This window comes from Papio anubis, chromosome 14, assembly GCF_008728515.1.
Source record: "Papio anubis isolate 15944 chromosome 14, Panubis1.0, whole genome shotgun sequence".
Lineage (NCBI taxonomy): Eukaryota > Metazoa > Chordata > Mammalia > Primates > Cercopithecidae > Papio > Papio anubis.
In genome coordinates this window covers 12,486,838-12,514,557 of record NC_044989.1, presented here as the reverse complement: position 1 = coordinate 12,514,557, position 27,720 = coordinate 12,486,838, and the positions used below count along the sequence as shown (strand labels likewise).

The 27,720-nt window shown below is 47.6% G+C and overlaps 1 protein-coding gene across 2 annotated transcripts; it reads right to left on the bottom strand.

Annotated features, from left to right (window-relative positions):
* Positions 1-1,588: 1,588 nt before the first annotated feature.
* TRIB2 (tribbles pseudokinase 2) lies at positions 1,589-27,720 on the bottom strand. Of its 2 annotated transcripts, XM_009183714.4 has the most exons (4): positions 26,466-26,584; positions 26,018-26,273; positions 21,038-21,330; positions 1,589-4,005 (listed from the first exon to the last, which is right to left on the bottom strand). In XM_009183714.4, exons 3-4 carry the CDS (start codon positions 21,190-21,192, stop codon positions 3,537-3,539), a joined length of 624 nt encoding a protein of 207 aa, XP_009181978.1. In that variant the 5' UTR covers positions 21,193-21,330; positions 26,018-26,273; positions 26,466-26,584; the 3' UTR covers positions 1,589-3,536. The 2 variants fall into 2 exon arrangements, with proteins under 2 accessions (XP_009181978.1, XP_003908341.1); XM_003908292.2 differs by having other exon boundaries at positions 26,018-27,720.

Here is a 27,720-nt window from a genome sequence, read left to right as displayed (position 1 = left end):
TACTGGCTAAGTCTTCAGAGGGAAAGGGGCCAGGAGCTTCCTGGGTCCGGGTTTCCACCGAGGTGGAAGCTCATTATGTAGTGGCTTGGGGTGTGCGTGCCAGCAACCCACCACCCCCCGCCCCCAGCAACCACACAGGTGAATGTTTGACAGTGCGCAATTCAGACGGGCATTCATTAGGCAACAGACGCATGTCAGCTTAATCACAGGCAGGGAGAAGAGCAAAAAAATTGGATCAACCTATATGTGCCCTAGCAAAAGTCAATGATAGGCATCAATACTTGCAAAAGGCTGCTCTTATTATAATAATGTGCATCTTAAGACACCTGGGGTTGGAAGGAAATTTTGGAGCATATAGAGGACACCTCCCCTGGCACAAATTATATCCATGAAGTTATTTACTAAACACCTCCATGTGCCAGGCACTGGGTCAGGTGCCTGCTGCTGAGCCAGGTGCTAAGTACACAGAGGGGATGTCACTGAATAATAAGCACTTTGTGAATTTAGAAGACTGGTCCAATTGGCCAGGAAGCCTCTGCTTCGGCCACATCCTCTTGTACACCACAAAATCCAGTCTTTGCAAGATCTTTTATGAACTCCATCCAGGGCTTGGCATTCATGGTGTTAACTTGGACAAGTCTCTAAATACTTCTCACACCATCCTCTGCATAGAGTGCTGCTACTGTCTCTCTTATTATCTAAATTATTTTCTTTCTGGACTCTGCTTCAGGTGCTACCCATTCCAGGACACCTCCTGACAGACCTAGACAGGAGTTGCCCATCTGATGGGCTGCCATCAATCCTGAGTGTACCCCACCACTCCATTCTACTCATTGCATTTGTCTGTTTTCATGTCTCTTCACAGCACACACTGAAATAACAGGGGTGCTTAGCAAACATTTCAGGAGAGAAATGAGCTTCTCTGGGCTGTAGTTACTTCTGTTAAGTAAGGTACACTATAGATGCGACTGTCTATCAAGCCCCAGCAACCTTGATATTCACGGATCTCAGACTCAAGTAAGGGCTGCCGGGCAGATGTTGTTGCTGGGAGTTGGGTGGTCTCCTAGGAGAGTTCCAATCAAATTTGCAGCACACGGCTTTTCCTAGGGAAACCATGTGTAAGCCTGGATTACTTGTGCCCTATGTAATCCTGGTTACTCCACAGCTATTGTTACTCTCTCCCTAAGAACATATGGACTCTTAACATTGTAGCAAGAGTAAACAAGCTTGGTGGCTAACCAGACATGGGGTCCAGTCTTGGGCCTATCACTTACAAGTTGTTTAACCTTGGACAAGGCATGCACATTTCTGGGTTTATTTCCTAATCTGTATTAGGAACGTAAGTCAGGTCACCTACAGTTGTTGTAACGATTCAGTGTGAGCTATTGCATCCAGATTGGACAGCATATGCCCCGATATGATGAAAGGGAGATTCCGTGTCTTAAATTAGTAGCAGTGGCTCACCCTGAAAGAGCAAATACCTGTAAGAAGATGTGAGCTTCTGCTTGGTGTGTGGTGATCACAAAGCACAGGTGGCAAAAAAAAAAAAAAAAAAAAAAAAAAAATCATCATTTTCCAGACTCTAATATTTTAGTTAAATACGCACAATTTTATTGATTGAAGAGATTAGGACAAAAACATTAAACCAAATACAGGACAAAGCACCAGAGGCCATAGATCCCCACCATGCATGTCATCAATCTCTCCTCCTCCAAGGTACTTAAAAAATAGGGGAGAGGGAAGAAAAAAAGGTCCTTCTTGACACAGCACCATCTTCAGAATGTTAAAAAAAAAAAAACCTTCTCTCCTTTATATCTTCCATTAGCAAAATAGAATCAAGGGCAAATCCATGGCCGCCTTGTCTCCTGGTTACGAAGGGTGAAGCCGCCCTCCTGGGAACGTGAGGACAGGGCTCCTGCTGCGCAGGCATAAAGCATCCAAGAGGCCGCACATACATGCCACACACTATAATGAAGCACAGATTCAAGTAACATTTACATACTAGAGTCCACGTGTCACCTACCCAAAAACAGGACCATTTCACAAAACATATACAGGCAGTGAAATCCAAACAAGTGAGGTACTGGGAACACAAATATTTATGCCAAAAGAGTTCTGTATCATACAGCAATAGAAAAGCCATAATAAAAAACATTTTGCCACTCGAAATCAAATAAAGCTATCTAGAAAAGCCAAGTAAAAGGTTATTTCAGAGACAGAAATACTCAAACAAGGAAAAAAAATCATAAATGTTAACTACAGCATGTAATATGTCATCCCAAGTCAACCCGTAATTGAAGTACTGGCTTAATACATCACAATGTGACATTTTCCTTAATAAATAGAAGAGTTCTTGAAAATACAAAGGTGCGTATTGGGATAGAGAGCTGTTTTTATTTATATCATCATAGCTTTCAGCTAATTATCCTTCCCGCTCGTCTCTACTGGGGTTTTTTGTCCAAACCAGAGGGCCTTACAAGCCAAAAGGATCATTCTCCGTAAAGAAAACGAAATAGCTGCCCTGTATTTTATACACGTGGGACAACCTGCTTTGTTTCACTAGTTTCTAATAAAACAAAGACAAATGTTTAGTTGCGATCAGAGTGCTGCAAAAGCGTCAGACTCCAGGAGCTTGCTAAAATCTCAGGCCATTGCTATCACCTCAGCAAAGAGGAATGCCTGTCACACAAACCCTCGTCGTTCAAAAGCAAAACATGAAAAAGGAGTTGGATTTCTCTTTTCCTTTCTTCTTCCCTTTTCTTTCCCCCTTTAAACTAAGATAGCAGTAATGCATCTGGACGTTTGACTTCTAATAGCTTCCTGCCACGAACCAATTGACACAAAACAGAATAGCTTGTTAAAGGACAGATTTTTTTTCCCCTTCAGGGAGCAAAGCATTAACATGTCATTTCCTGACCAGGATATTAAATAGTTTATTTAGAAGAAATGAGTTGAAGTGAGCGATTAAGAGACACAAACTGGACTTTTGTTTTCTTTTAGTGTAGCACCCAGGTTTCATGTCAGTCTGTGTGCACCGAATTTTTTTTTTAAGTGAACCTCATTAATTACCAGCTAGGTGGTTGGCTTGTTTCAAAGAAAAACAAATTCTTGGCCAACTGTTCCTTCCCTGAATCCTAACAAGAAGTTAAATGCTAACAGTGCGATGCCAGGATGTGTGTTTGAGGCAGAGAGTTTTCATTCTGTGAGGATCTGCAACTATTTTGGAACAAAATGAAAAGTGGGGTAGGCGGAAGTGGCCCAAGTGGCAAGGGGTGGTCTCCCAGGCTATGTTAGGGAAGACAAGCTCCAGGGGGGCTCCCATCCATCTCACCCCAACCCCCATCCCACGCCTCTTGCCTGGCCCATGCTACATGGTCAGTCAGCTCCTTGAAGGTTATCCTTCTCTGAACCAAGAAACTTAAGAGTGTGAATGTCTTTTTTGCTACTCAGCCAGGCAATTCGTGTCCCCTGGAAGAACTCCTTTCCGCTGCCCTCGCTCACTCCTGGTACCTGCTAAGTCTCTGTGGGGCATGAGCTCAGTTAAAGAAAGGGTCCAAGTTCTCTTCCATGTTGACGTCCGGCACCAGCTGGTCAGACACTTCCTTAGCACCATATCCTGAATTCGAGACGCTAAAATCTGTAGAAAACCAAGGATGGTCCAGAATTTCCTGCGAGGTCAGCCGCTCCGAGGGCTCCCGCCGCAGAATGCTTCGGATGAGGCACTTGGCCTTGGGTGACAGAGTCTCTGGAATGTTGAACTGGCCACGCCGGATCTTGCTGAAGAGGGAGCTGGGTTCAATGTCATGGAAAGGGTACCGCCCCACCAACATGGTGTACAGCATCACCCCCAGGCTCCACACGTCGGCTGCTTTGCCCGAGTAGCTGCCACTGGTGTTCAAGATCTCTGGGCTTACGTAAGCCGGGCAGCCATGCTTGTCGGAGAGGGAATCATCGTCTCCCCGCAGAATGTAGGCGTCTTCCAGGCTTTCTAGCTTGACCCGAGTCCTGCAAGAAAGGAGGAAAACATAAGCTCCTGAGGGTGCTCGGAGACACGTTACCACCAGCATCATAACACACCCGACTATAGTGTTTCCGAAGACTCCTCATTCACATTCATTCATTCATCTGACCAGCCAAACATTACTCACTGAGCACCCTCTAGCTGCCAGCTACTATTCCAGGGCTGACGACACCCACATGGGTGAACAAGACTGACAAGGTCTTTTCATGCAGCTGACAATCCACTGGGGAGCTCAAACCTTGAGCACCTTAGCGAACCATGAATCACATTATCATCACCCTTGTGAAGACGGAACAAGAGATTAAGTAGCTTTCTCAATGTCACATTTGCATAATGCTAGGGCACCACAGAATTCAAACCGAGATCTAACCAACCAGGAAGCCCACAGCTTTGTCTACAACTTTTAGCAGACTTGTAACTAACGTGACAGAACACAGTCCACAACGAGCTTTCACCTTACTTGCATTTTGGCCTCACTACAGCCCTTTGTATTAGACATGTAGGATATTAATATCCCATTTTACAGATGAGAATATCGACACTCAGAGAGTTTGAGTAACTTCCCCAAACCTGTTAGCTGGGAAATGGAGAAGACTTGATCTCACATCTTCCTAAGTTGCTGCTGCTGCTCTTTCTTCTATACCAGCTGCCTCTCTTTAGGACCAGAAAGGAAGCAGGGAATGTTCAAGCAGGAGTGGACTCCCATCACCTGGTCCTTCTGAGGCTGACATCCTCATATCAAGACCACCTTCTTTCCCTGGCCAGGCCCAGTGTCTCAAACCTGTAATCCCAGCACTTTGGGAGGCCAAGGCAGGCGGATCACCTGAGGTTGGGAGTTTGAGACCAGCCTGGCCAACATGGTGAAACCTCGTCTCTACTAAAAACACAAAAATTAGCCAGGCGTGGTGGTGCACACCTGTAATCCCAGCTACTCAGGAGGCGGAGGCAGGAGAATCATTTGAAGCCGGGAGGCAGAGATTGCAGTGAGCTGAGATCGTACTACTGCATTCCAGCCTGGGTGACAGAGTAAGAATCTGTCTCAAAAAGGAAAAATAAAACCGTCTTCTTTCCCAGATTTCCTGCTGCCTTTATCTTCGGTCCTGCCCCTCATACTCCCAAGACCTTGTCCTTGACCAGGTTCTAACATCTGACTAAGGTCACCCACATCTTCTGCCTGTGCATATCTGTGATTCCAATTTCCCACGTCTGTGTGCGTGGGGTGTGTGTGAACAGAACCATGAGTCCAAGATCCAACTCAAACTAGGCATCCTACCCCCAGTCTTTCCCTGCCATTTAAGGTCCATCGTGGTTGCTGACAGGAAAGTGGGACTCTCCAGCGTATGCTCAAGAATAGAGGTAAAGAAATCCTGCATTAAAGTCCCTGGAATCCAGCACGCATCCTTACGCAGTAAGATCTGATGTCATTGTTGTGTATGACATAAATTAAGTGCTCAGGAAATACTTTCGGAAGTGAGTTGAATTCTTATCATTAACTATACCTAATCTACTGTGAGGGCCGGGATGGCAGTGACTTGTTCAAGGCTACGGTGAAAGTCACTGAGAGCTTCCTCCACCCAGCGCCCCAAGTCCTAAACCAGCCTCCTCTCCTTAGCTCAGGGGCCTCCTAGGAATTCCTGTTTTCCTGCCCCACTGTTCTTTGAGTGGAAAGCTAGGAATTGCTACCTTCCCATACTTGAAATTGAAATCTTCCTCCGACTCTCCTGGCTGGGGCACTGCCTCACAGAGTTATAGGTAGTCCTTGGGTCTCATAAACTTAGTTAATCTATCCCATTATCAAACCCCTGGGGGCTTGCAGAGAAGGTGAGGAGGGATGGGGAGGTGTTGGAGTTAGGATTAAGACAGCATCTACAAGGGCTGTCTCACTCGCATCTCGTATTTCCTTCATCTCAAAAGCGCACATGCAGGCACACATGCAAGCATCTGCCCTGTTTGCCCCGAAGTGCAAAAAAAGCTCAAATAAGCAGAGAATAAGAAAGAGCTTGGAAAAACCACATTGGGTCATAAGTCAGAGCTTGTGACTCAAGTCCATCTCCTGCTGTTTCTCTTCCTCCATCTGCCTTTCAGCGTGATCACCACAGCCACTAAGAGTCATAGAAGTGGGGGCAAGGTTCAAATTAACCAAAAGATTGCTGCTAGGAGTTCTCTATAGCAAAAGGTTTGGTGAAATCCTGGGTTGACTCTAAGACCTCATATTTGGATTACAGGAGTTCAAAGCTCAAGGAGTAACTACTTCCTGTATTAATTTCCACCAACAAACAATAGTTGTGATCATGGGAAAAGGCACGGGGATAAGAGCTAGGAAGGCAGTTTCCAGGCAAGGCTTTGTCTCTCACTTGCTGTGTGGCTATGGCTGAGTCACTCAACCTCTCTGTTTTTCAGACCTAAGGAGGAGCACTGGACAAGAAAGTCTTTTAAAAAAGTTATGTGGTAAAATAGACACAACATAAGACCAATGAAGTACACTTAAACCATTTTTAAGTGTACTTCATTGGCATTAAGTACATTTACACTGTCATGCAAACATCTGGACAAGGCGGTCTTAAAGTCTGTCAGTTTTATCATTCTGGGATTCTGTAATACCCATCTCTCCCTTTTTTATGTGCTCACTTACATTCTATTATAATCTATAGAATACATACTCTTCTGCACCTATAGCTAATGTTCTACAAAAACAGGAAGGATCTACATGTGCTAATCCGGAATGGAGCTGATTAAAAACCAGTATCTTTTGTCCTTTTGTTTTTCCTAATCTAAGGTGGCAGGTGGAGCTGGCCCATGAGACTTACTAGCTGTCGAGATGCGATGGAGGTGAAAAGGTGAAACCCAAGGGGCAGAGGAAAGGAGGAGGAAGGCCGGGATCTCGAACCACAGGCACGGTGAGTTTTCCCCACAGCTTCCTCCACCCCATTCTCACCCAGCGCAAGCCAGACCCCTCACCTCCAATTTCACTGTTCTAGCAGCGGAATAGCTATGGAAAGAATTACAACTGTGGAAATAATAGTAAGAAGAAAAACAAGCTCTTCCATCTGTGGGACAAGGGGCGGTCCGGTGGAACAAGCATGGATCTTGGTATCAAAGGGCCCAGGTTTTGCCCAGGTTCCCCTGCCCCAAACCTGCAGTGGTGATGCAGCTCATCTTTGGCCACGGCTGCAGGGTGACCCCCAGGGACTCTCGACCATCTCTTGGGCCACACTCCCTTCTCTCTTCATCCCAGCCTGTTTGCTGTTCCTCACATGCCCTGCTTGGCCCCAGTCCTTCTGAGGCCTTTGCCACAGTGTCCCCTTGCCCTAATTGTGCTTCCCCAACTGTATGACAGCTCACTTTTGTCTTGTCTCTGCTCGAATGAAGGTTATTAAACTTCATCCTGTCCATCCTACATTACGTAGCCCTCCTCCTCTTTTCAGCATGGGATATATTGTACATTTACATTTCATGATTTACTATGTATCATTATGGTCATCATTTCCAGATGATCACCTCACTTCCCACCTCCAAGAGCCCATGGGCATGCAGCTGATGTCATTTTGTACGTAGAGAACAACACTGAAGTTTGCTGCTGTACCTTGAGCACCTACATGAGTACTTGGCACACAGCAGATACGCAATCCATCAATGACAGGGACAGTCCTGCTGTCGACCCCAGGGGGAGCTTCAGTGTGCTCACCGGGAAAGGAACAAGGGCCGATGATCTGCCTCCCTGGCCAGGGTTTAGTGGCAGTCAGTGAGAGCTCTACAGAAGATGGGCTTTGTAAATGACAGCACTGAGGCATCTCCCATGGTGATAAGGGGGTGGGGATATCAGGCATCTGTCAGTAAAGGTGGGAGGGAGATATGACTACAGGGACTTGAACTTCTCCTGGCTCAGCCTTGGCAGGGTGCAGAGCTCACCACCTCAAGCTTTTTATGCAAGGGACTCTTGACCATCTCTTGGGCCACACGCTCTCTCACTCCCTCCCAGCCTGTTTGCTGTTCCTCACATGCCCTGCTTGACCCCAGTCCTTCTGAGGCCTTTGCCACAGTGTCCCCCCACCCGGATTATGCTTCCCCGACTGTGTCAGCTCACTTTTGTCCCGTCTCTGACCAAATCTGAGGCCCTTTTCCATTCCTATCCCCTTCCAGGTCACAATTTTAGATTCTGACTTTCTCCTTCACCTCCTCCTGCCAGGTGTCCCCACATTCAAAGCATCCTAACCCCTTTCTGGAAGCCTCAGAAAATGGTTAAGGCCTCCACTCTGTCCACTAACACTGACCCTCCCCAAGCTGGAGTTTACCTTTCACCTTTCCTATCTGAAGATGAGCACACAGAATCTAGGCCCGATACTTCATGAATTTGAGAATAAAATGAAAAGACCATCCCACATGCTGCTAAATACCAGCTGCCCCCAAGCTCATCTAGCCAACACTTCACGCTCCTTTCCCTCAGAGGATGCAATTTTAGTGGGGAGGGCCCAGGTCTGCTTGTCACATTTGGTTCAGCACATGCTGCAGAAGGACAACCACAGAAACCAGCCCAGGTCAGAGAGCAAAGCAGTGTCCTAAGGCACAGACACCTGGGTTCAAGATCAGGCCTTGAAAATTACAAAGTACCAAATGTCAGATATCATCTATGTACCCAATGCGTGCAAGGCACTTACACATACCGTCTCTTCAAAGTTGAGGAGATCCATTTCCAAGGCAGGTACTACGATTCCTTTTCTCACGGGCAATGAGCCTAATGCTCAGAGTCTGAATAGGCTCCTATGGCTGGCAAGGCAAGGCAGTGGCTGGGTGCTCACCTTTCTTAGGCCTGACCCCACCTACTCAAGAAGCTGGCGGAGGAGACCACACCAGGGTTGCTCAGTTCACTAGGTTCCATCAAGGCGCGCAGCACATGTGCCTCCCCAGTGTCAGGGGACAGCCAGTCCTTGGGACAGGAGCCTGCTCTTTCTCTAGGGGAGAATCTGCATCCCAGGCAGGACAGGGGCAAAAGAAAAGAGAAGCCGGGAGAAAGGATGGGGAGGAGATGCAGCCTTGCTGGCCTTGGTAGGTCATTCTTTTGACCTTGCTTCCTTCTCAGAACACTGTGAACTTGTTTACATCACTTCTAGGCAAGGGTTGAGGCAACTGGTCTGGATTACGTCTTTCGACAAGGACCTTTCAGGATGTATACCACGTGAGAGGAATGGAGGGAGGTCCGACAGGCGGGGGTGAGTGTCAGCTCTGGTCACTGTGGACTTGCTGTGGAACTGCAGGGAGGCTGCTGAAGGTCTTTGGACCTTGGCTCCCTCCTCTGGGAAACAGGGCTGCCAGTCACGAGTCTTAAGAATGTGTATGGGGAGTCCCTGGTGGGGCTCTAGCACATGTCAGAAATGGGAGCAGAAATGAATGAACAGTCTTGCAATGGCTCACGTCCCCTCACAGTCTGGGCACTATGAATTTTCCAGGCAAAGGAGTTGATTTCCATAAAAACCAACAGAAGCATCTGTGGACCTAGTAATTCAAATGTCCCACTAGTCATGCAGGCATTTAAAAGACATTTACCAAGCATTTTACTCTGCTTGAGTTGCCCAACCAGGCAACTCAAGGCACTGGGGAGACACTGCGGAGACAGACATGACAAGGAACACTCATCTTCTCAGTTTTTGTGAGAATTAACTGTAATAATGCAAGTACGGTATCTACCGAGGAGCCCAGCGTGGTAGATCTGCAAAAAACTAGTGGCAACCATAATTACTGATCTTATTATTAAGATGAACCTTCGCACCTACCCTCAACCCAAAAGCCTCGTGGAGAAGACAGGTGAGGAAGCGTGAAATGCAAGTCCCCAGCACATGGCAGTAGATGTGAATTCTCGTTCCTTCCTGAGTCTTTTGCTCTTGTTCCTCCCGCGGGCTGGAATGCTTCTCCCCAGCTCCGTGCCCAGCCCAGTCCCCTCACTTTATTCAGTTATGACTACGGTGATCAGGATATGCTTCCTGGAAGTGGTGGTACCAGAGATAGTCCGAGAAGAATAAACATTCCCCAAAGTGACAAGGGGTGGGGGGGTGTGTGTGGTAATTTTTGTGACTAAACGCTGTAAATGACAATGGTTATCTCCAGTAACTTCTCAGGGGAAGAGACATCTCCCTGCCAGCCACCAGCCTGGGGTAGGATTGGTTTGGCCAGAGAAGCTGGATCCCCGCAGGCCTTTTGCAAACTGTGCCTGGCATGGGAAGAGAACAGCCTGCTTTGCTCTCAACCTGCTGAATGAACAAGGCTTACACGTGGGCAGCCTGTGTACTCAATGACGGCCCAGCCCAGTGCCAGGCCTTGTGTCACCGGATCCCAGTGCCAGGTGAGGAAGCCAAAACCAGCAGGGTGCGGTTCCTCTCCCAGCATCTGTGGAGCAGCACAGATCGGCCCTGAAAGCCCCAATTCTCCCCGCACCCCCATCCACTCTCAGCACAGGCTCCAGAGCTCCCTTGGGCCAGTAAGTTGAACTACCAGTGTGGCCCTTGGTTCTTTCGACCTCAATTTCCCTTCTGTAAAATAAGAACAAATAGCTGCAGGGCCTGAAAAGGGCTCTTCTAGCTTCAGAATTCCAGATTTTAAAGTTTCCTTTAATTCTTAAGCTCTAGTGATTACAACACACCGTATAATATCCTAATAATAATTATAGTAACAATAATAGAAACTATGTGTGAAGCATCTACAAGATGCTAAGATTATTAACAGCCTGCATCCTTATTTCTCATAACAAAGTAAAAGACAAGTATGATATACGCATGTTTCCTAATAAATAAGGAAGCTGAGGCACAGGGAATTAAATGCCCCAGGCTGTACACAAAGAAGCTGAAGAAGCTGAGCTCTGAAATCTACATCTGTACTCTACTGCCATTGCTCTTTCCAAAATACATTCTGGTACTAAAATCACTGATTTACTTAGGGCCAAAGAAAGAAAAACTTTTAAAGGGAGACCCTGAGATGATGGAGACAAATCTGTCTCCATCTGTTGCCTCATTGGTGGCCCAGTTTATTCAGCACTAGATCTGGTACAAAACCATCCCATTCACAGCTAACTGCTATAGCTCATGAGGTCGATACAGGTGGTTAGACCTGCCCATTTACTGGATGAAGAAACTGAGGGAACAGAAAGCAGATCTGACTTATCCAAGGCCACCTCGCAAGCCAGTGGTAGAGCTGGGATTCAAACCCCGGTTTTTAACTCCAAGTTTAGTGCTTGATCCACAAGATCAAAAAATAGTCTCCACGAGCAAATTATGCTGTGCTTTTAAATCTTTAAACAGCACCCTGGGCTCTTGGCAGGAAGAGATCAGGACAGGGTGGGCCAGGGTGGGGCTAAGCTGGGAGTTCAGCCAGACAAAGTGGGCCTGGCAGGGATGGGAAGTCCGGTGGCCTAAGGTCAGTGAAATCCAGAGAAATCACTGAAGGCCGTCCGGTCAGGCGGTCCAGATAGGCTTAAGGGTCAAGTGAAAAGGTTAGCTGCTGCCAGATCTGACCTTGCCCTGACTGTTACTGAAACACTACTCTGGGCAGCCAGTCCAGTTGTGAAAGCCAGGGTCCCGCCCGGGACGACTGCTACCAACGGCCTGGGAAGGACCACCTGGCACCGTAGGCACCATTATGCTGGCCTGGCAGCCTCATTAGAACTTCACAGGCCGCTAAACGATTCCAAATAAATTGTCGTGCATTTAATTCTGGTTCCTGTATGCACAGACTTTTCCAACAGTCACCTCTGAGAGCCACCTCTGCAGCAGGTCTTGTAGAGTCAGTGAACCACCCCAACTCCTACCTCAAGTGGCCCATAAATTAGCAGGGAGAGCAACAGGTGAGCCACAGGGGAAGCATCTCAGGGTGTCGTGGTGGAGGGAGAGATGTCTACAGGGAGAGAATATGCGTCGTTACCTTACAACACCACACAATCTGGAAGGTGGGTGTGCCCACACCGATTTGATGCAGGAGACGACAGCAGCTTAGACAGATGAAGGAACTTGCTTGGAAATAGCACAGTGGGGATAAGAAACCCAATCTGACTCAAATACTCAGGTGTTTTCTGCAGTGCCATCTACCCAGCCACGACAGAACCCCTGCCCTGTCCGCATGCAGGGGCATGTTCCTGCCCCTGACTCCCATCTGTGGTACCTGGATGAACAGGGGAGTCTCACTGTACCTGAACACCTTCCCACGCCCCCACGCAGACACCACACAGCACAGCCTGCAGGCCGCTGGGGCTTCACAGAGGAAGTCCATCCTGTCGCCATAGGAACAGAAAGGGAAACCCAAGAAAGAGGATGCCACGCTGACAGGAATTCCTCATCAATACTCCATTCACTCCCTGCATTGAGACATTCAGCCACGGCTCCTGAAGAATCCCTCCTCCCCTGTATAATGGATTGACCTCTCCACAAAGCTTCTGCAGGCTCAGTGCTGGCCAGGGACACCCAGCGGTGGTGCTGCTGCCCTGCCCGGTGGCTTAGGAGTGCTTCAGGGTCCAGAATTTTCCCAGTCTTGTTCCAGGTGTGGGGTGGGAGCTCACAGAGCTCAGCGAGGCCTGCAAGTGAATCTCTGCACCCACTCGCAGGGCCAGATGGGGACGCTGCCCTCGACAGGGAGCCCCACGCAGGCTTGTGGAGCTGTGCGCTCAGGCACGTAATGAATGAGATCGGGTCGAAAAACCTGGGTCCTGCTCTTGGCTGTGCCACTAACACATCTGGGACCTTGGGTACGCACACTCTCCTCCTCATTTTTTTGGAGATAAAAGGGTCGGTTTTAAAGCCCCACTTGTTGCCCCCACCTCTTCAATCCCACTGCCACAGTCTCGGTTTGAGCCACTTCTTCCTGGAACCCATGCCCGGCTGCTATTACCCAGTCCATCCTTCACATATACTTCCAGAATCACAAACCTGTCCCTGCATTCCAGAAAAACCTTTCAATGGTTCCTTCTGGGCTTCAGGTCAAGCTGGAGGTGAGGGGTGTGTCTTTCAGGCCCTGGACTCAGCCTCATCTCTGTCCTAGCACAGGTGACCCTCCAGCAGCACAGCCCTCCCTACACATGGTTCTTTGTGCCTCTGGCTTGACTCATGCCTTCTGGCACCTCCCCATCCGTACTACAGCACTCAGGCCAACCTCGCGCAGGAGCTCATCACCTCCCAGAGGTGACCATTCTCCACACCATACTCCACTGTTGGAACTGTTAAATAATGCTTACAGCTAAGTAACTATTGAATCATGATTACGTCCATTAGGCAAGGACTTTCTTGTACTGATTCCTGTACCATCAACACCTAGCACTGGAGGACGGAGTAGGTGCTCAATAAATGTCTGCGAGATAGAATGACCCCCATATCTAAGATCCCCCAACTCCAACATTCTATCTGGAGTTCAGGGCATCTAGGCAAGACTCTGCTTAAGCAGTGCAATGGCTAGAGTCCAAAGAAATTTCAAATAGACTGGACTCTGTTCCATGATTTCGAGAAACTCCCAAGAGTATTGAGTAAAAAAAAAAAAACATTGAAAATGAGTTTCCATCCACTGCCTTCCACTGTCAATATGGCTAGTGGATTTTTCTTATGATATTCATGCCATTGGTACAGAAGGGGCTATTTGTATATCCACGGCATCAACAGTTATACTTTCCTAAGTACTGCTAAGTCTAGTGCTAGGCATGGGGGATAGAAAAAGAAATGAAGCCCATTGTATAGTTCCCTGGGATTAAAAAAAAACACACACAACACCCACAGAATGCGAAAACAGGACCTAGGACTGCCCGCGGGCTTGGCTCATTGGTGGCCCAGTCCATGACTGCTCAGGAAAACCGAGTCGTAAGCCTAGTTTTGACCCTGGCTAGTCAGGTCCTCCTGGTGCACACCTGTTGCCTAACTGCATGAGAAAATTCTTTCTCAGGGTTGGGCATAAGAGACGGTAGTTTACCTGTTGTCTATTTCCTGGAGACAACCTAGTATTTGAGAGCCTGGGCTCTGGAGCCAGGGACCTGGGTACCAACCCCAGGTCTGCCACTGGTTGGCCAGTAGACTCTGAGAATCAATTTTCTTATCTGTAAAACGGTGAAAATAAGAGTATCTTACTCATTGGGTTTAAATTGATTAATTTAAATATGGTAGGTAATTAGAATTAAATTTGTGAATCACATTACGGGTAAAACACATGGTGGGCCCTAGATATAATTTCATCAAAATGTAGGTCTCATGAGAACAGGGTTTCTGTCTCATTGGGCTCTGTAGTATCCCCAACACCAAGAATAGTGCCTGGCACATAATAGGTGCTCAATAAATATTTGTTAAATAAATAATTGAATCTCCAGGTTGTTGGGTTATGAGGCTCAACGACATCAGAGGATGCCCAAGAGCAATAATGACGGCTATGTATTCAAGTAGCTGCAGGGCACCAGACACTGTGCCGGACACTTAACATGTTAATACATTGTCTCTTCTCATGATTTCAGAGAAGACAGCCTAAGACCATAGGGCTAAATGGAGTAATAAAAAAATCTGACCACTGTTTTAGTCAGTGGTCTGCTTGGTTTGCTTGGGGACACACACTAGCCCATCAACTAGTTACAAAGTACAAGTAGTAAGCACCCCAGCAAGAAATCCTGCTGAATAATATCTACTATTTAGTCTACTTATAAGCGTGGAACCTGGAGGAAGCTCTCCCCTCTCTCACTGTGATTAGAAAAGCCCTTCATGAATAAAATTACAGCCTGCCATAGACACTGAAAACAATGTCTTAAATAAATGTCACTTTTGCATAAATCATTAAAAGGGAAATGATGGGTAAATTTCTCACTTGATGGGAAACTTTGAAAATAGCTCTCTATGAAAAGGTATCTCCATCGGGGATGTGTAAGTTTCCTGGGCAATGACTCCAGGATTGATTCCAGGCAATGACTCGGACACCAAGGCTCTACTTACCCCTGCCTCTCTCTCTCTCTGTCATTAGCATCCAACCTGAGCTGCTCCCACTCAAAAAAGGAGACATTCCGTCAACAAATAGCAAGGCCCAACCTGTGCCAAGAGCAGTGAACATGAGACAGCCTATGTCCCCAGGAAGCTCCCAGCAGGGCACAAGGACCGTCTACAGATGCACATACGGACCATCACAATACAGTAGGAGATGAGCTCTGATGAGGAAAGGGAGTGCTATGGGAGAGACATCACTGATCCACCGTGGGGAACAGGAGGCTCGCCAGCCTTCCCCAAAAGTTGGCAATACCTCAAGTACATAAAGGGGTTCCTTATAAATGAGGGAATTCCAGGAGCTCTGTTTCCTTCAAAGCAAAAACGAAAGGTATTTTCCCAAAACACAAAGTGCCCACAACTTGAAAAAATGTACACAGCTTTTAATGAAAGAAAAGCTGAGTCTGGTCTCCAGGGCTCTGATGCCTGCCCTCTGTACTTTGTTAGATATTGAGACCTCAATGGAGGCGGGTGCAACTTGAAGATCTAAAGGAAGAGCCAATAAAGATACTAAGAGCTGAGAAAGAGTGCCTTGACCTCTGTTGGTGGGGGAAGGAGAAAGGCCTCCACCCCACGGGGAGGCACAGGTCTGTGGATCTGGGCAGGTGGCGTTTATTATACCGAAAGCCCCCGGGCCACTGAGTTCCTGCAAAGAGTCGCAGCTTCCACCCTGCAGAAGCAGGCACTGATTGGCTTCCACAAAGCAGAGGAAATGAAACCTGTCACATCAAGAGATAAAGATCTTCTACCCAAAGAAGAAACACGTAAAGAAGCATGTTTCTCAGTTCACATGGGGTCCTTCTGTGCAAGGAAATGTCAACACTGAACTGAGACTGGAGGCAGAGAGTGGCAGGCGGATGGCAGGAAGCCTTGAACCCAGAGAGAAATCCAATGGGCAAAAGCAAACAGGAAGTGCTGTGGGAACAAGGCCCCAGCCACCTTCCTTGAGCAGCATAAGGGTGCACCTGCTCAAAGGGCTCTTCGCATCCTGAGGGAGCCAGGGAACTGGCCCTGTGAGCACAGAGTGACACTGAGTGCAGACGAGGCTTCCGTCAGCAGGAGCTCCCACCCACTGATGGCTGACTGTGCGCTAGGCAGGAGCTCCCGTCCGCTGATGGCTGACTGTGCGCTAGGCAGGAGCTCCCGTCCGCTGATGGCTGACTGTGCGCTAGGCAGGAGCTCCCATCCGCTGATGGCTGACTGTGCGCTAGGCAGGAGCTCCCGTCCACTGATGGCCGACTGTGTGCTAGCCATTGGGTTCTCTTGTGTTAATACATTTAATTCCATGAGGGAAGTCTTGTTGTTATTTCCCCTTTGCAGATGAGGCAGTCTGGGCACAAAGCTTAGGTAACTTCTCAAGGTCCTTTCCTAACAAGTGCAAGAGCAGGGACTGGAATCCAGACAGCAGCTCTGACTCTACATAGAAGTAACAGGACTTCTCCCGAGCTTAGGCCTTCCCATGAATTAAAATGGAATTGGAGGGGCTTGAAACATGGGGCTTCTAAGAACAGACCGATCAAGCAGGTCACCCCAATGCCACAGCAGAGAGGGGGAGGCAGAGTGCACGGGGCATGCACTTTGGGGATGTGGGTACTGCCTTCTATCAGATTCTGAGCCCCAACCAGCAGGGTGGTCACTACTACACACAGACCGTCTGAGATTTTACTACAGGAACTGTGGATGCACAGGGTGTGGCCAGGTGAGTTCAACTGGAGTTGGAGATTAACTTCCTTAAAATGCTGCTCAATGCCTCTGGGCCCTGAGGTTTTCCTTTTCAGCAGTATAAACAAAAAGAACCAAGCTCTGCCCTGCACAAACATCTCTGGGTACGACGGAGAAGCAGCAGTCCAATGCTGGTAACACAGACGCTGATCCAGGCATGGTGGGGTATGATCCTTCAACCCCTACATGTGCCTGTGGCCGCGTACTCCAGTGCACATATGGTCAATCTGGCCTTTCTGAGCCTCAGGTTCCAGACCAGATGCACTTGACCTTTGGCATTAATTTAATGATTATAATTAAGCCAAACAGAGAGGAGGATGTGGCCTAAATCTGAACCCCGATGCCACTCTTCTCAGAATACGCTGCCCAAGAGACCGACTTAATTCTTCAAGAACCCACTGAGTCCTGGGAACTGCTCTCCTATAATGGTACTATTTCATCCATGACTCTAGGAACAGATGTCCCATCATGAGTGCCTGCCCTGCCCAGTGAGTCACAGAATCATCTCATTTCACCCTCACAACTGCCCGACAGGAATGCCATTATTATTTCTGCTTTGAGGAAACCGCAGCTTAGAAACATTCAATGACTTATCCAAGATTAGATAGCTAAGAAGAGCCAGAAGTTAAACCTAAAACTCAAATCAAAGTAACATGGAAACAGAAGACTCTGAGCTGCTGCCTTTCTACCTAGCAGCACAAGGCACGCTGGCATCAGGTCCAAACACACTAGGATCATCCGTGTCTGCCTGCAAAGCTACCAGTGGGGGACGGGAGTGAAGGCGCTGGCAGTTCCACTAAGAACGTTTCCATGGATGGCCATGGATGCAGAGTCCCAGACGGCACACAATCGAAACTTTAGGCACAAGGAGTCAGCCCATAGGCAGGTCTTGTTCTGCACCAGGTGGGCCTCAGCCAGTTTCATACGTAAAGCCTGCACTTTCCATCGCTTTCCAGATCACCAGAGTTCAAGAAGCACATCACTGGGAAGGAGAAGACTGATGCACAAAAGAGGTGTGCAATGGTCAGAAGATGAATAAAGCAGCACTCCCCAAATTCGCTTCTGTGCTTTTTCACCGTGGGACCAATGCCCGAAAGGTTAGAAACAGACGCTGACTCCACGGTTTAGCTTTCCAAAAGCCTTTAAAATGTAACCCATTGCTTCCTTACACTTTCGATGTTCTTGAGGGAGAAGGAAGCTTTAGCTCCACTAAGTGATGCAATTAGGATAGAAGATGAGAGTTCCCAGCAGCAAGCATGGAGCCAGTGAGGTTCTGGGCCCTTGACACTTAGCCTCACACTCTTCCCTCAGGAAGTGCTGGCGATGGGCTCCATGTAGGCCACCATGCAGGCCAAATAAGAGAATCTGCCATGAAACTCAAGGCTGCCAGGAGGCAGAGAAGGAGAAATACACTGTGGGACAAAGAGCAGAAGTTTCACATTCTGGAATCAAGAGGTTAAAATACAGAACAACAAGAAGAAAAAGGTGACTAGGCATGATTCCTTAGTTGATAGTTGGATTCTAGAAAAACAAAAAAGCTCTTATCAATCAGCTACTGTTGAGAACATTCAAAATGTCCTTGAAAACGGAAGCGACCTTCTCAGAGCTGCCCAGACAGACACTTGTCATGTTCCTGAAAGGCCAGCCCACTGGGACCTCCACGTGACTTGGGCTGGAGGAAGAACTCTGGATGAAATGACAGTATTTCTAGGCTGGCTGAACCCTCAGACTGGCTGTGCGAAACTGAGCAAGCAAGGTGACCCTGCCATGAGGCCAAGGAACCTCACTGATCAGGTGGAGGAGTTACCATTTTCTCCAAGGTCCTACAGGGCATAAGCCTCAAGGCTGGCCCATGGGGCAACAGGGCTGCATGGGCAAAGGGGCTATCACACATGCCACTGTACTGTAGGGACTACATAGGCCAGCTCCCTACAGTCCCTTACATTTTCTTTTTACCTTGGAAAATGCTCTTTAAAATGAAAAAAAGGCTTTTGCTTTGACATGTTTAGTCCAGGGAATTGTTTTGGTTTCCCATTCACATTGGATACTCCTTGCTGGTTATCTCTGGACAGGGTCACGTTCTTTCACAAAAGTCAAACATAACTTCCAGATGAAATGTCAGAGGTACACACTCCTGAGGTGGGAAGCTTCTTCCCTGGGTCCTGGGACATCAAGGATTTTGGCTGTGCCATGACACACTCATAAAGGAGAAGCAAAGGCTGGGAGTAAAAGCCCTCCACAGCCCCGATGAGGCCTGGCTTCATTGGCTCCTAGCTAGCTGTGCGCACTGGGGCATGCTTTCACCTCTGGAGTTCTGCCTCCTGGCAGCAAAACAAGAGAGTGCCACACAGACTCTGCAACCTCCGGGTCCACTTTCGTTCCCATGTTCTATGACTTGGGGACCTCCACTCTGCTCTACTCATCTGCACAAATATGTATTCACTATGGGGGTCCTATTCCTGAACAGGCCATTCCTTCTACTCGTTGGTGCCCGAGAGTTCCTTCCTATGGAAACACAATCAAAGATGACATTTAAAAACACAGATCCCTGCGAAAGGGCATTTGCTGTCCTCATGCCCTCTGGCAGACAAATGAATTTCTTGACAGCTGACTTACTAGTGAATGGCCTTTTACTTAATTCTTCCTGGTCCGAGCTTGGGATCAACACCACGCTGCAGACCCTTTTGAGCCTCTATCTATGCAATGGACATGATAATACTCAAGGACTTCACCACGTTGCACTTTGGAGCTCTCATCTATGCAATGGACATGATAATACTCAAGGGACTTCACCATGTTGCACTTTGGAGCTCTCATCTATACAATGGACATGATAATACTCACTTCTCCAATAGGGAGAGGTAATTAAGTTAAACTTTAACCTTATGGTAAGAGGTAAACAAATACGACCTCTTATTTTTGTAGATGCAGTTATTAAATTTCCAAGAAAGGTGGAACATAGAAGGGTAAAGAGAATACCTTTGTCAGTATTCTGTTGAGAGTCCACATATATTCATCTTCCAAATGAGAATATTCAAAGAAGCACATATGCCAATTTATTATTAATTGAAATGACCTTAGAGCCAATATAGCATACAGAAGGTAACAGAAGGAGAAATATGACGCCGGCAGAGGGAGGGTGGAAACAGACGAAGGACCAGTCCGAGATCACAGAGGGCATCAAAGGCAAAACCAGGGGAAACGTGTCCAGGCTCCACGGGCAGAGGCATCTGAGCGGAAGAGAAAAGGTAAGTGTGGTTCCACACTCTGGATCTTCCAACAGCTGCCCCTTCTCAGTTTGTTAATAAAGGGAAAGGCATTCACAAGCAAAGATCAAGACATGAGCTGGTCTCCACGTTATGTGGAGCCTCATTCACGAACTACGGTGAGCAATGAATATAGATCTGTTGCCTCTGTTCCTCCAAACTCATATTCTTAAAAAGAAAAAAAGAGTGCTTGAAGGAGTTCTTATAATCAAAATCAGCTGGGAGAGAAAGCAGGGCCCCAGCAGCGTCTGCTATATAGAAGGTAATGAGTTAATGGCATAACCCAGTTGCCTGCATCCTGTCCAGCTGTCTCCTCAAATAACCAAGACCTCTGCAGTGCCATGCATTTGCATCAGCAGTTTCCTCACCTGGAATGCGGTCTTTCCCACATTTCCTGAAATACAGTCATCTTTCAAGTCTTGGCTCCAAAATCACCCCTCCTATAAAACCTTCCTTGACTCTCCAAGTCCTAGGGAGAACTGACATGTCCCCACCACCCCAGTTCTCATCCCACCCAGCACGGACCTCTATTCTGAGCTGGTAGCATTTCCTTCATCGGTCAGTTGACTATCTAATTCATCTAGATATTAATAGTACTGAGAATTGTGACTAATAGCTAATATAAGCTTAGGTAAGAGCTACTGAATGAGTGCATGGATGAATGAATTATAAATGACTGATTGTGGGTGCTGAGTGTTCTGCAGGTAGAATTTTCAAGGCCCTGCCTTTACTGGCGTTGAAAATGCCACAGAGGTTTGCAGCCACCTTCGGAATTCAAGACACCAATCATACGTATTCACTGGGTCGCAGAATATCCTGTTACCTGTCCTTTAAGCACCAGATGACACCTTTAAAACAGTAGCTATTTGCTTTCCCGAAACACTTGAAAATTGCAATATTCACTTCCTTTTGCCCTCCTAAGATTCCTTCCCCTCATCTGGACCACAGACAGTAAAAAAAAAAAAAAAAATGTCCATTCAAGACTTTTCTAGGAAGCTGTTGTTAGAAGCAGTCCATCACAGTCCCCAGGTCTGGATAGGAATGAGACCTACCTCTCTTCGTCCTTAAAGATGAATTTCCGCAGCTTGAGGTCCCGCAGCACCAGCCCCCCGTCATGGCAGTGGGCCACTGCCGAGGCAATCTGGTAGAAGAGTCTGGCTGCCTCCTCCTCTCTCAGCTTCTTGCAGGTGCGGACGAAGGAATGCATGTCCCCATAGCTTCGCTCAAAGAACACATAGGCTTTGGTCTCACCCAGGATAATTTCAGTGATTTGGTTGATGTTACTATGAGCAGACAGGCAAAAGCACGGTGCCAGGGATTCCTGGTAGCAGCTGATATCAAACACCTACAACAGGATTAACAGTAAGACCAGAGTCAGAGGTGCCTCTTGTACAACCAAAACACAGAACATTGCACCTCCCACAGGCATGGGCTTTTGAGATGACAGAAAATATGCTGAACTTGGACCCAGACCATACTGGCCCTGCCTTCTACCAGCTGTGTGGCACTGAACAAGTCGCTTAACCTCTCTGAGCCTCCAAATCTTTATGTATAACATGGGAAACTGATACTTGACTTACAGTGTTGGGAAGATTATATGAGAAAATGAAGGTGATAGTGCTTTGCAAAATGTAATACAGTACACAAATAATAATTTTCATTATTTTTGTCTCTAGCCCAATTGCGTGTTTATAGAACTAAGGCAAAAATGGAAAGTGATCCACCTCAAATGACATCAACAACACTTTATTTACCTTCAAAAACAAAAAAAAAAAAAGGAAAAGAAATGCACATAAACACGCGTTATAGGACACATGAGCAATTAAGAGATTAAATCGCTAGCTGTTGTCTAGTGGTCTCTAATTCAATACTTTCATTTTACAGATATGGAAACTGAGGCTCAGAGAATGAGTCAAAACTCGAGCCCCCAGTGGCAGAGGTAGGAATACAATACAATCCTTCTTAATAGGGCAGCAGCCTTGCTTCTTCCTCTCTTCCCTCCACAGATATCTAACTCAATGAACCAGTTATGCAATGATTTTCTATGAATCAAAATTAGCCTGTGAAATGCCAACTCATTGTGGGGTTGCTTAAAAAGAAAAGGCACCCTCAATACCTTTTGAAACAGACCTAACAGAAATGAACACTACAGAGAATTTTTGAGGTTATAAAAAAAAGCGCTTTCATTCATTTCAAGACCTCCACTAAATCAGGAATACAAGTCCCTGGGTCTGGAATGTGGTTTTTCTATCTGCCTGGGATGTGGGTAAGATGAATCTATTCAGTGTGTGCGTGAGCCAGGGGCATGCGTGGGTGAGCTTCGCTGGAAAGCATCTAAGACAGGAACGCCCTAACAATACACTGCATGCTATCAGTTCACAATCATTTAGCTGCCTAAATCGCTTTTTCCCTAGTTAGAGCATACTTTCTTTGATCATCATTTTGCAGTGTGGTGGGAAAAATGCTGGACTGGAAATCGGCAACCTTGAGGCACTAATCCGGGCCCTGCCACCAGTAATCTGGATGAGATGGATAAAGAGCTTAGGGTTGCCGGACCTCCCTCCGCTTCATAAAATGAAGATGTTGATTTAGAACAGTGTGAACCTTTTTTGGGTCCTGATGTCACATCAAATCTGATAAAAGCTCTGTTCCCTCTTAGCTGACAATGCCCATTCTCAAATGCATGCACAATACCGGATTCATTTTAAGGGGATTCACGGGCTTTCTGAAGCCCACCCGAGGCCACAGACTGCTATTTAAGAATCCACGAGTTAAGTTGCTCTAAGCTTCAAAAAATTGAAACAAAATCTGTGAGTCAAACAGGGATGTAAAACCTCAAGAGAGTTGGTGCTAACCCGGCCAAGGAAGCAAAGTTAACAGTAATGTTGTGAATGAACCATAATGAGGCATCTCAGAAAAGCGGCACAGCTGCTGCCACTATAACCTAGAATTTAAGAAAGAATACTTCAACATCTCCAGAGACCACAAATCACACACTGATACCGTCAAATGATGACCTAAGAGCGGTGACCTAAGAGGCCCGTTCAATTAGGAATCTGCAATGCTTGAATCAACTTTAACACCCTGACTGCAGGCAACAGAAACCCAGGGAAGGCTCAAAAATTTCAAGGAGTAATAAGCTTTGCAGTGGCTAACGTAAACACTGCATTATATAATGAAGATGATGTGTTCTGAAATACCGGGTTGCAGCTTCTGTCGCCACTGCTCAGAGTTATGATTATTTATAATCTACTTCCTGTTTCCAGGTGCATTTACAAAAACATAAAAGGTGACTTTTGCTCAGCACTTTTAGCCTATTATCCTGCTCCACTGCTGAAAAACTGAATGGAGACAGAATTTTTTAAAAAACTAACATATTTGTGGCAGCTTCAAATGTAGCCATACCTTTTGTAGAAGAGACCAAATTCCAAGATGGTGGACAGAGTATGAAAAATAAAATAAGTATTTATGTTTTCCCAGATGGGAAGGAGCCAAACTTTTATTAGTAGCTATCAGGGGCATTTAGGGGCTTGGAATGGTATTTAAACCATCATCTTCACGTGCAAAATCAAGCTACAAGCCTGGTGCCAGCCTCTTTACATGTTTAATTTGAAGCCTTGGTTATGTAATGTGACAGTTCAGATAAGGCAGTAAGATTAGACCATCATTAATAACATTTGCAAAAAAAAAAGTACCCATTCTGCCAAGATAGTAATTATGTCAATCTGCACAGCAGCTACCAGTATTTCCATGAAAACATACAGTTAAAGACTCCTTAAAACGCCTTCATTCATTTATCTAGCAAAAGTAGGCACATGGAGACAATAAGCAGCCTTGATTATTTTGTTTAAATGACTCTGGAATCTCTATTCCTCCAAAGAGTGTCCTAGGGAATTCTCTATGCAGTCCTCTATAATAAATAGCATCTTTACATTTGATCTGTTTTTGCAAAGAATTTTTTCATTGGTCAACACACAGCTAGGAAACAAGAACCTTCTATTCTAAGACATCAAAAGGAACTGGATTCAATGTGTAGATTTCACTGAGCCTTAAAGTAAGCTAAGAGACCACAGCATATATATCTCTCAGCGCAGTTCAGAGAAGCAGCCTTATAAACCTCTCTTGGAGCTTCTTAGGAGATACATAACTATGCTTGCATAAGAAGTCACCCACATCATCTTTGGTAAAAAGTCAGGAAAACAGAAGCTGCTGTGTCTTAAAGGGATGACCTCTGTCAAGCAGAACAATGATACTGCACTTAAATCCACTTGCAGCCACACTATAATTGGTGAGGGGCTGATTCAATCTTTGCAATAACTAAACCAGCAGATTAAGTCCAATTTGAGGCCAGAGCACAAGTCTGCAAATGACACTGTAAGGTCAGCCCAAAGTGAAATATGTCTTGAAAAATCTGGAGAAAGAAAGAGCAGAGGCCAGAGTCACCTCTGGTTTTAAACAAAGAAGTAACAGCCAGATGCCCCTGCAGAATTTGGCTGCAGAGTCCCTATACTTAAAAGCATCTCCAGCCTTTGAAAAATATTAAAATGCTCTACTGAAGTTGAGCAAAAGGAATGAAAATATTCACTGCTGGATGATTGTGCATATTTCATACAAGAGTGGCAGTTCTGTGGAATTCATTCATTTCAAAGGATGACTATCCTATTGTGCAACCTTGCAGACTTCTGAGAATTCAATCCAGCTACTGAATTTTGGTTAACCGGGCACAGTTGCTCTGAGTCTCAATAACTTAGAGAAGATGCAAAATACCAAAGCTCAGGACAAGCAAAGGGCAACATTTAGAGTCTCCGATTTCTCGCTAAGGTCTGAACTAAACAATCGCAAAACTGACTGGAGATCTCCACTAAACCCAAATTTTGCAATGAAATACTCCAGTCCACTATGAAATAAGGAAAGTAGTCTGCGGTGAATGGCGAAAGCGCGATGTGTTATTTGCAGCACAACCGTGCCCAGTGACCATTTCAAAGGCAGAATGGGCACCCCACTCTCCCCTTACCCCTCAAAAAAAAAAAAAACCCAGCAAATCTAAAATCAGGTAACAATGAATCCTTGATCTATGTCCAATTCTGGGTAGTAGTATGCTCTATTGTAGTTATTTTCTTTTTTGGAAACTATTTCGCCCCTCATCCACTTGTCTGGGGCCCGGTGGGTGCACATAAAGATACACAGACACACATATACATAAATCAGTCACTGTTCAGGGTTAAAGACAAAAAAGAAAACCTAAGTGTCCATCGCAGTGGTATTACCACTGCGGATCCCTGGGGGCTCCAAATGGGAGCTCCTTAACCTTACAGGCAAAGGTGTGTGTTCAGGGGGGAACGGAAAAGGGGGGATGAGCAAGCAGGGAAGTCTAGAGATGGGGAGAGAGACCAAGACCAGAGAGAAAGACCCAAAGCATTCACTATTCACCAGAAAGTGCTCCGGCTTTGATTTCCACCCCAACCCTCCTCTCAAGGCTCCAGGCAGAAGAAAGGTCTTTGTAAACTCCTTCCCTGCGCTGGGCCCCTGGGCTCGGCCGGAGGGGGCACCTTTGTGTGTCTGTTTTAAAGGGCACCTTCGGAACAAAGGTTTAACACCTGCCCGCTGCTAAGAACAATGGCTGCGAAAGGAACGGAGTCATCAGTCTTAAAACTACCGGGGGATTCCCTAATCCTTGCTGGAAGGGGAGGGTGCTAGACACAGGAAGAAATCCCCCCGGGCAGCGGGACCCGGCCTCGCGCAGAGAGCTCCTGGAGCCTTCGGTGCACGCGTGTCCGTGGCCCCCGCGCAGTCCCGCCGCCCTCCCCTCCCCGGGCTCTCCCCGAAACGCCCCCACTGCAGCCCGCCCCATTGTCTGAAACGGTCTAAAAACTTCGCAACTTATCGAACCTGAGCAAATAAATAAATAAACCCATTTAATAAGGCCACGGTAATTATCCAGCGAATCTCCCTCTCCCAGACTCGAGGGCCTGGCGCCCTCCCGCTCCCTCGGGCCCCTTCCAAAGACAAAAAGCAACCCCCTGGCCCTTTACCTTGCACACCAGCTCCTCTCCGCTGTGCAGATGCACGGCACGAAAAACGTGGTCTCCCTCCAGAGGTTCCAACAATAAGTATTTCCCGATGCAAGAAACGCAATGCGACAAGTTCGGAGTCTCGGGCGGGCTCGGGGAGCCGAGGTTCGGGCTGAAACTCTGACTGGGCTCCGCGGACCTTATAGACGACAACTCTTCGAAATCCTGGGTTTTGTTCCGCGATCTCCCATATCTCGCTATTGTGATGGGGGTAGACCTGTGTATGTTCATGAGTGTGAGGATCGCACACGACAAACAAAAAAAACCCGCCGGAGAGATGAGTCGCTGGCGAGTGCGGCTGCAGGCGCCTCGGTGCCACTGATTTTAAAAGGGAGCGAGAGGGGAGGGGACAGGAGAGGGACTGCGTGGAGAAAGAGTTAGAAGCCCCCAAATGGGCGCCGCCGGATACCTTGTCTGCTCCGAGCCCGGCTCCCGGGGGTCCTTGGTCGGCAGGCAACTCGGGTCCTTTTGTTACCCCAAAGCAGTCGGCGATGTGCAGAATCGCCGCACTTTTAGTTACTCTGTGTGTGTGTCCCCAGCGTGGATCTGGATGAGTACCCAGGCTGCTAGGGTGCTGAGCTGCAGCGCCAGGGCTCCCGACGCGACCCCCAGGCCGGCTTCCGAATCGCAGACGGGGCGGAGGAGCCCGCGGTAGTTTGTGCAGTCTTCGGGGCGCTCACGGCGGCGGCTCAGTCCCAACGCGTTAGAAGTCAAACAAAAAGAGAAAGGAAACAAGCACGGGTCTACCGGCTGGCGACGCACGGCAGCCAGAATCCGCGCTGCACCCCCTTTTTTTGGTGGAAAGGGTGGGGGGCGTGGAAGGGGGGGTGCGAGAGAGGGCAGTTACCTACGTTTTAACTGTAGATGGCGTCTGAGGCTTTTCCAAGATCGCGAGCTCTCCAAAAATTAAACAAACAAACAAAAAAAAGAAAAATAGCAAGGGAGCATTTAACTTGGAGCGGTCAGCGCTGCCAACAAAAGATTGCAAAAGCCGGGCACAGAGTTGCGGCGCGGGCTGGGCGCAGGTACCGCGACAAAGCCCTGGGCTCGGCCCGCCGCGCGGAGGTCAGCACAGGCTCATGCTGTCGCCGCTCGCTTGCGCCCTGGGTCTTCCTCCGAATGCAGCCAGACGTGCAAGAGAGAATGAGCACAGATCGGCGGTCTCCGATTTCGCCGGCACGAGCTTGCGGGGGTCCTGCGGGCGCTGCAATGGGAGCTGCGTCCCCGGCCCTTCCAACGCGCAGCGTTCCTTTGCCCCTCTCCCGCTGGAGAACTGGATCTCGTCTTGGAATAATTTGCAACCACTCCGTCTCCCACTACCCCGAGCCCAAATTGCCCGGTGGGGTTTGTTTTGAAGAAAATTGACGGCTTGTCTCCTCCTTCTTTGATTTCTTGCTTGCCCCCCCCCAGAGAAAAGAGGGGACCGTGTATTTAAAAATTAAAGGGGACGGCCGACGGTGCCCGAGGCCAATCCCCGCGCTCAGCACGCCCGCATCCCCCGGCGAGGCGGTATTAATAGTTACTTACGTGGCCGGGGATCTCGGAGCGAGCGGGGCCGTGTGTGCGCGTGTGCGCGCGCGCGCCTCGCTCGCGCTCGGTCTCCCCATTCAATGTCACCGACACATTTCCACGGAGCCTCCGCCCCCCCCGCCGCCCCCGCGACT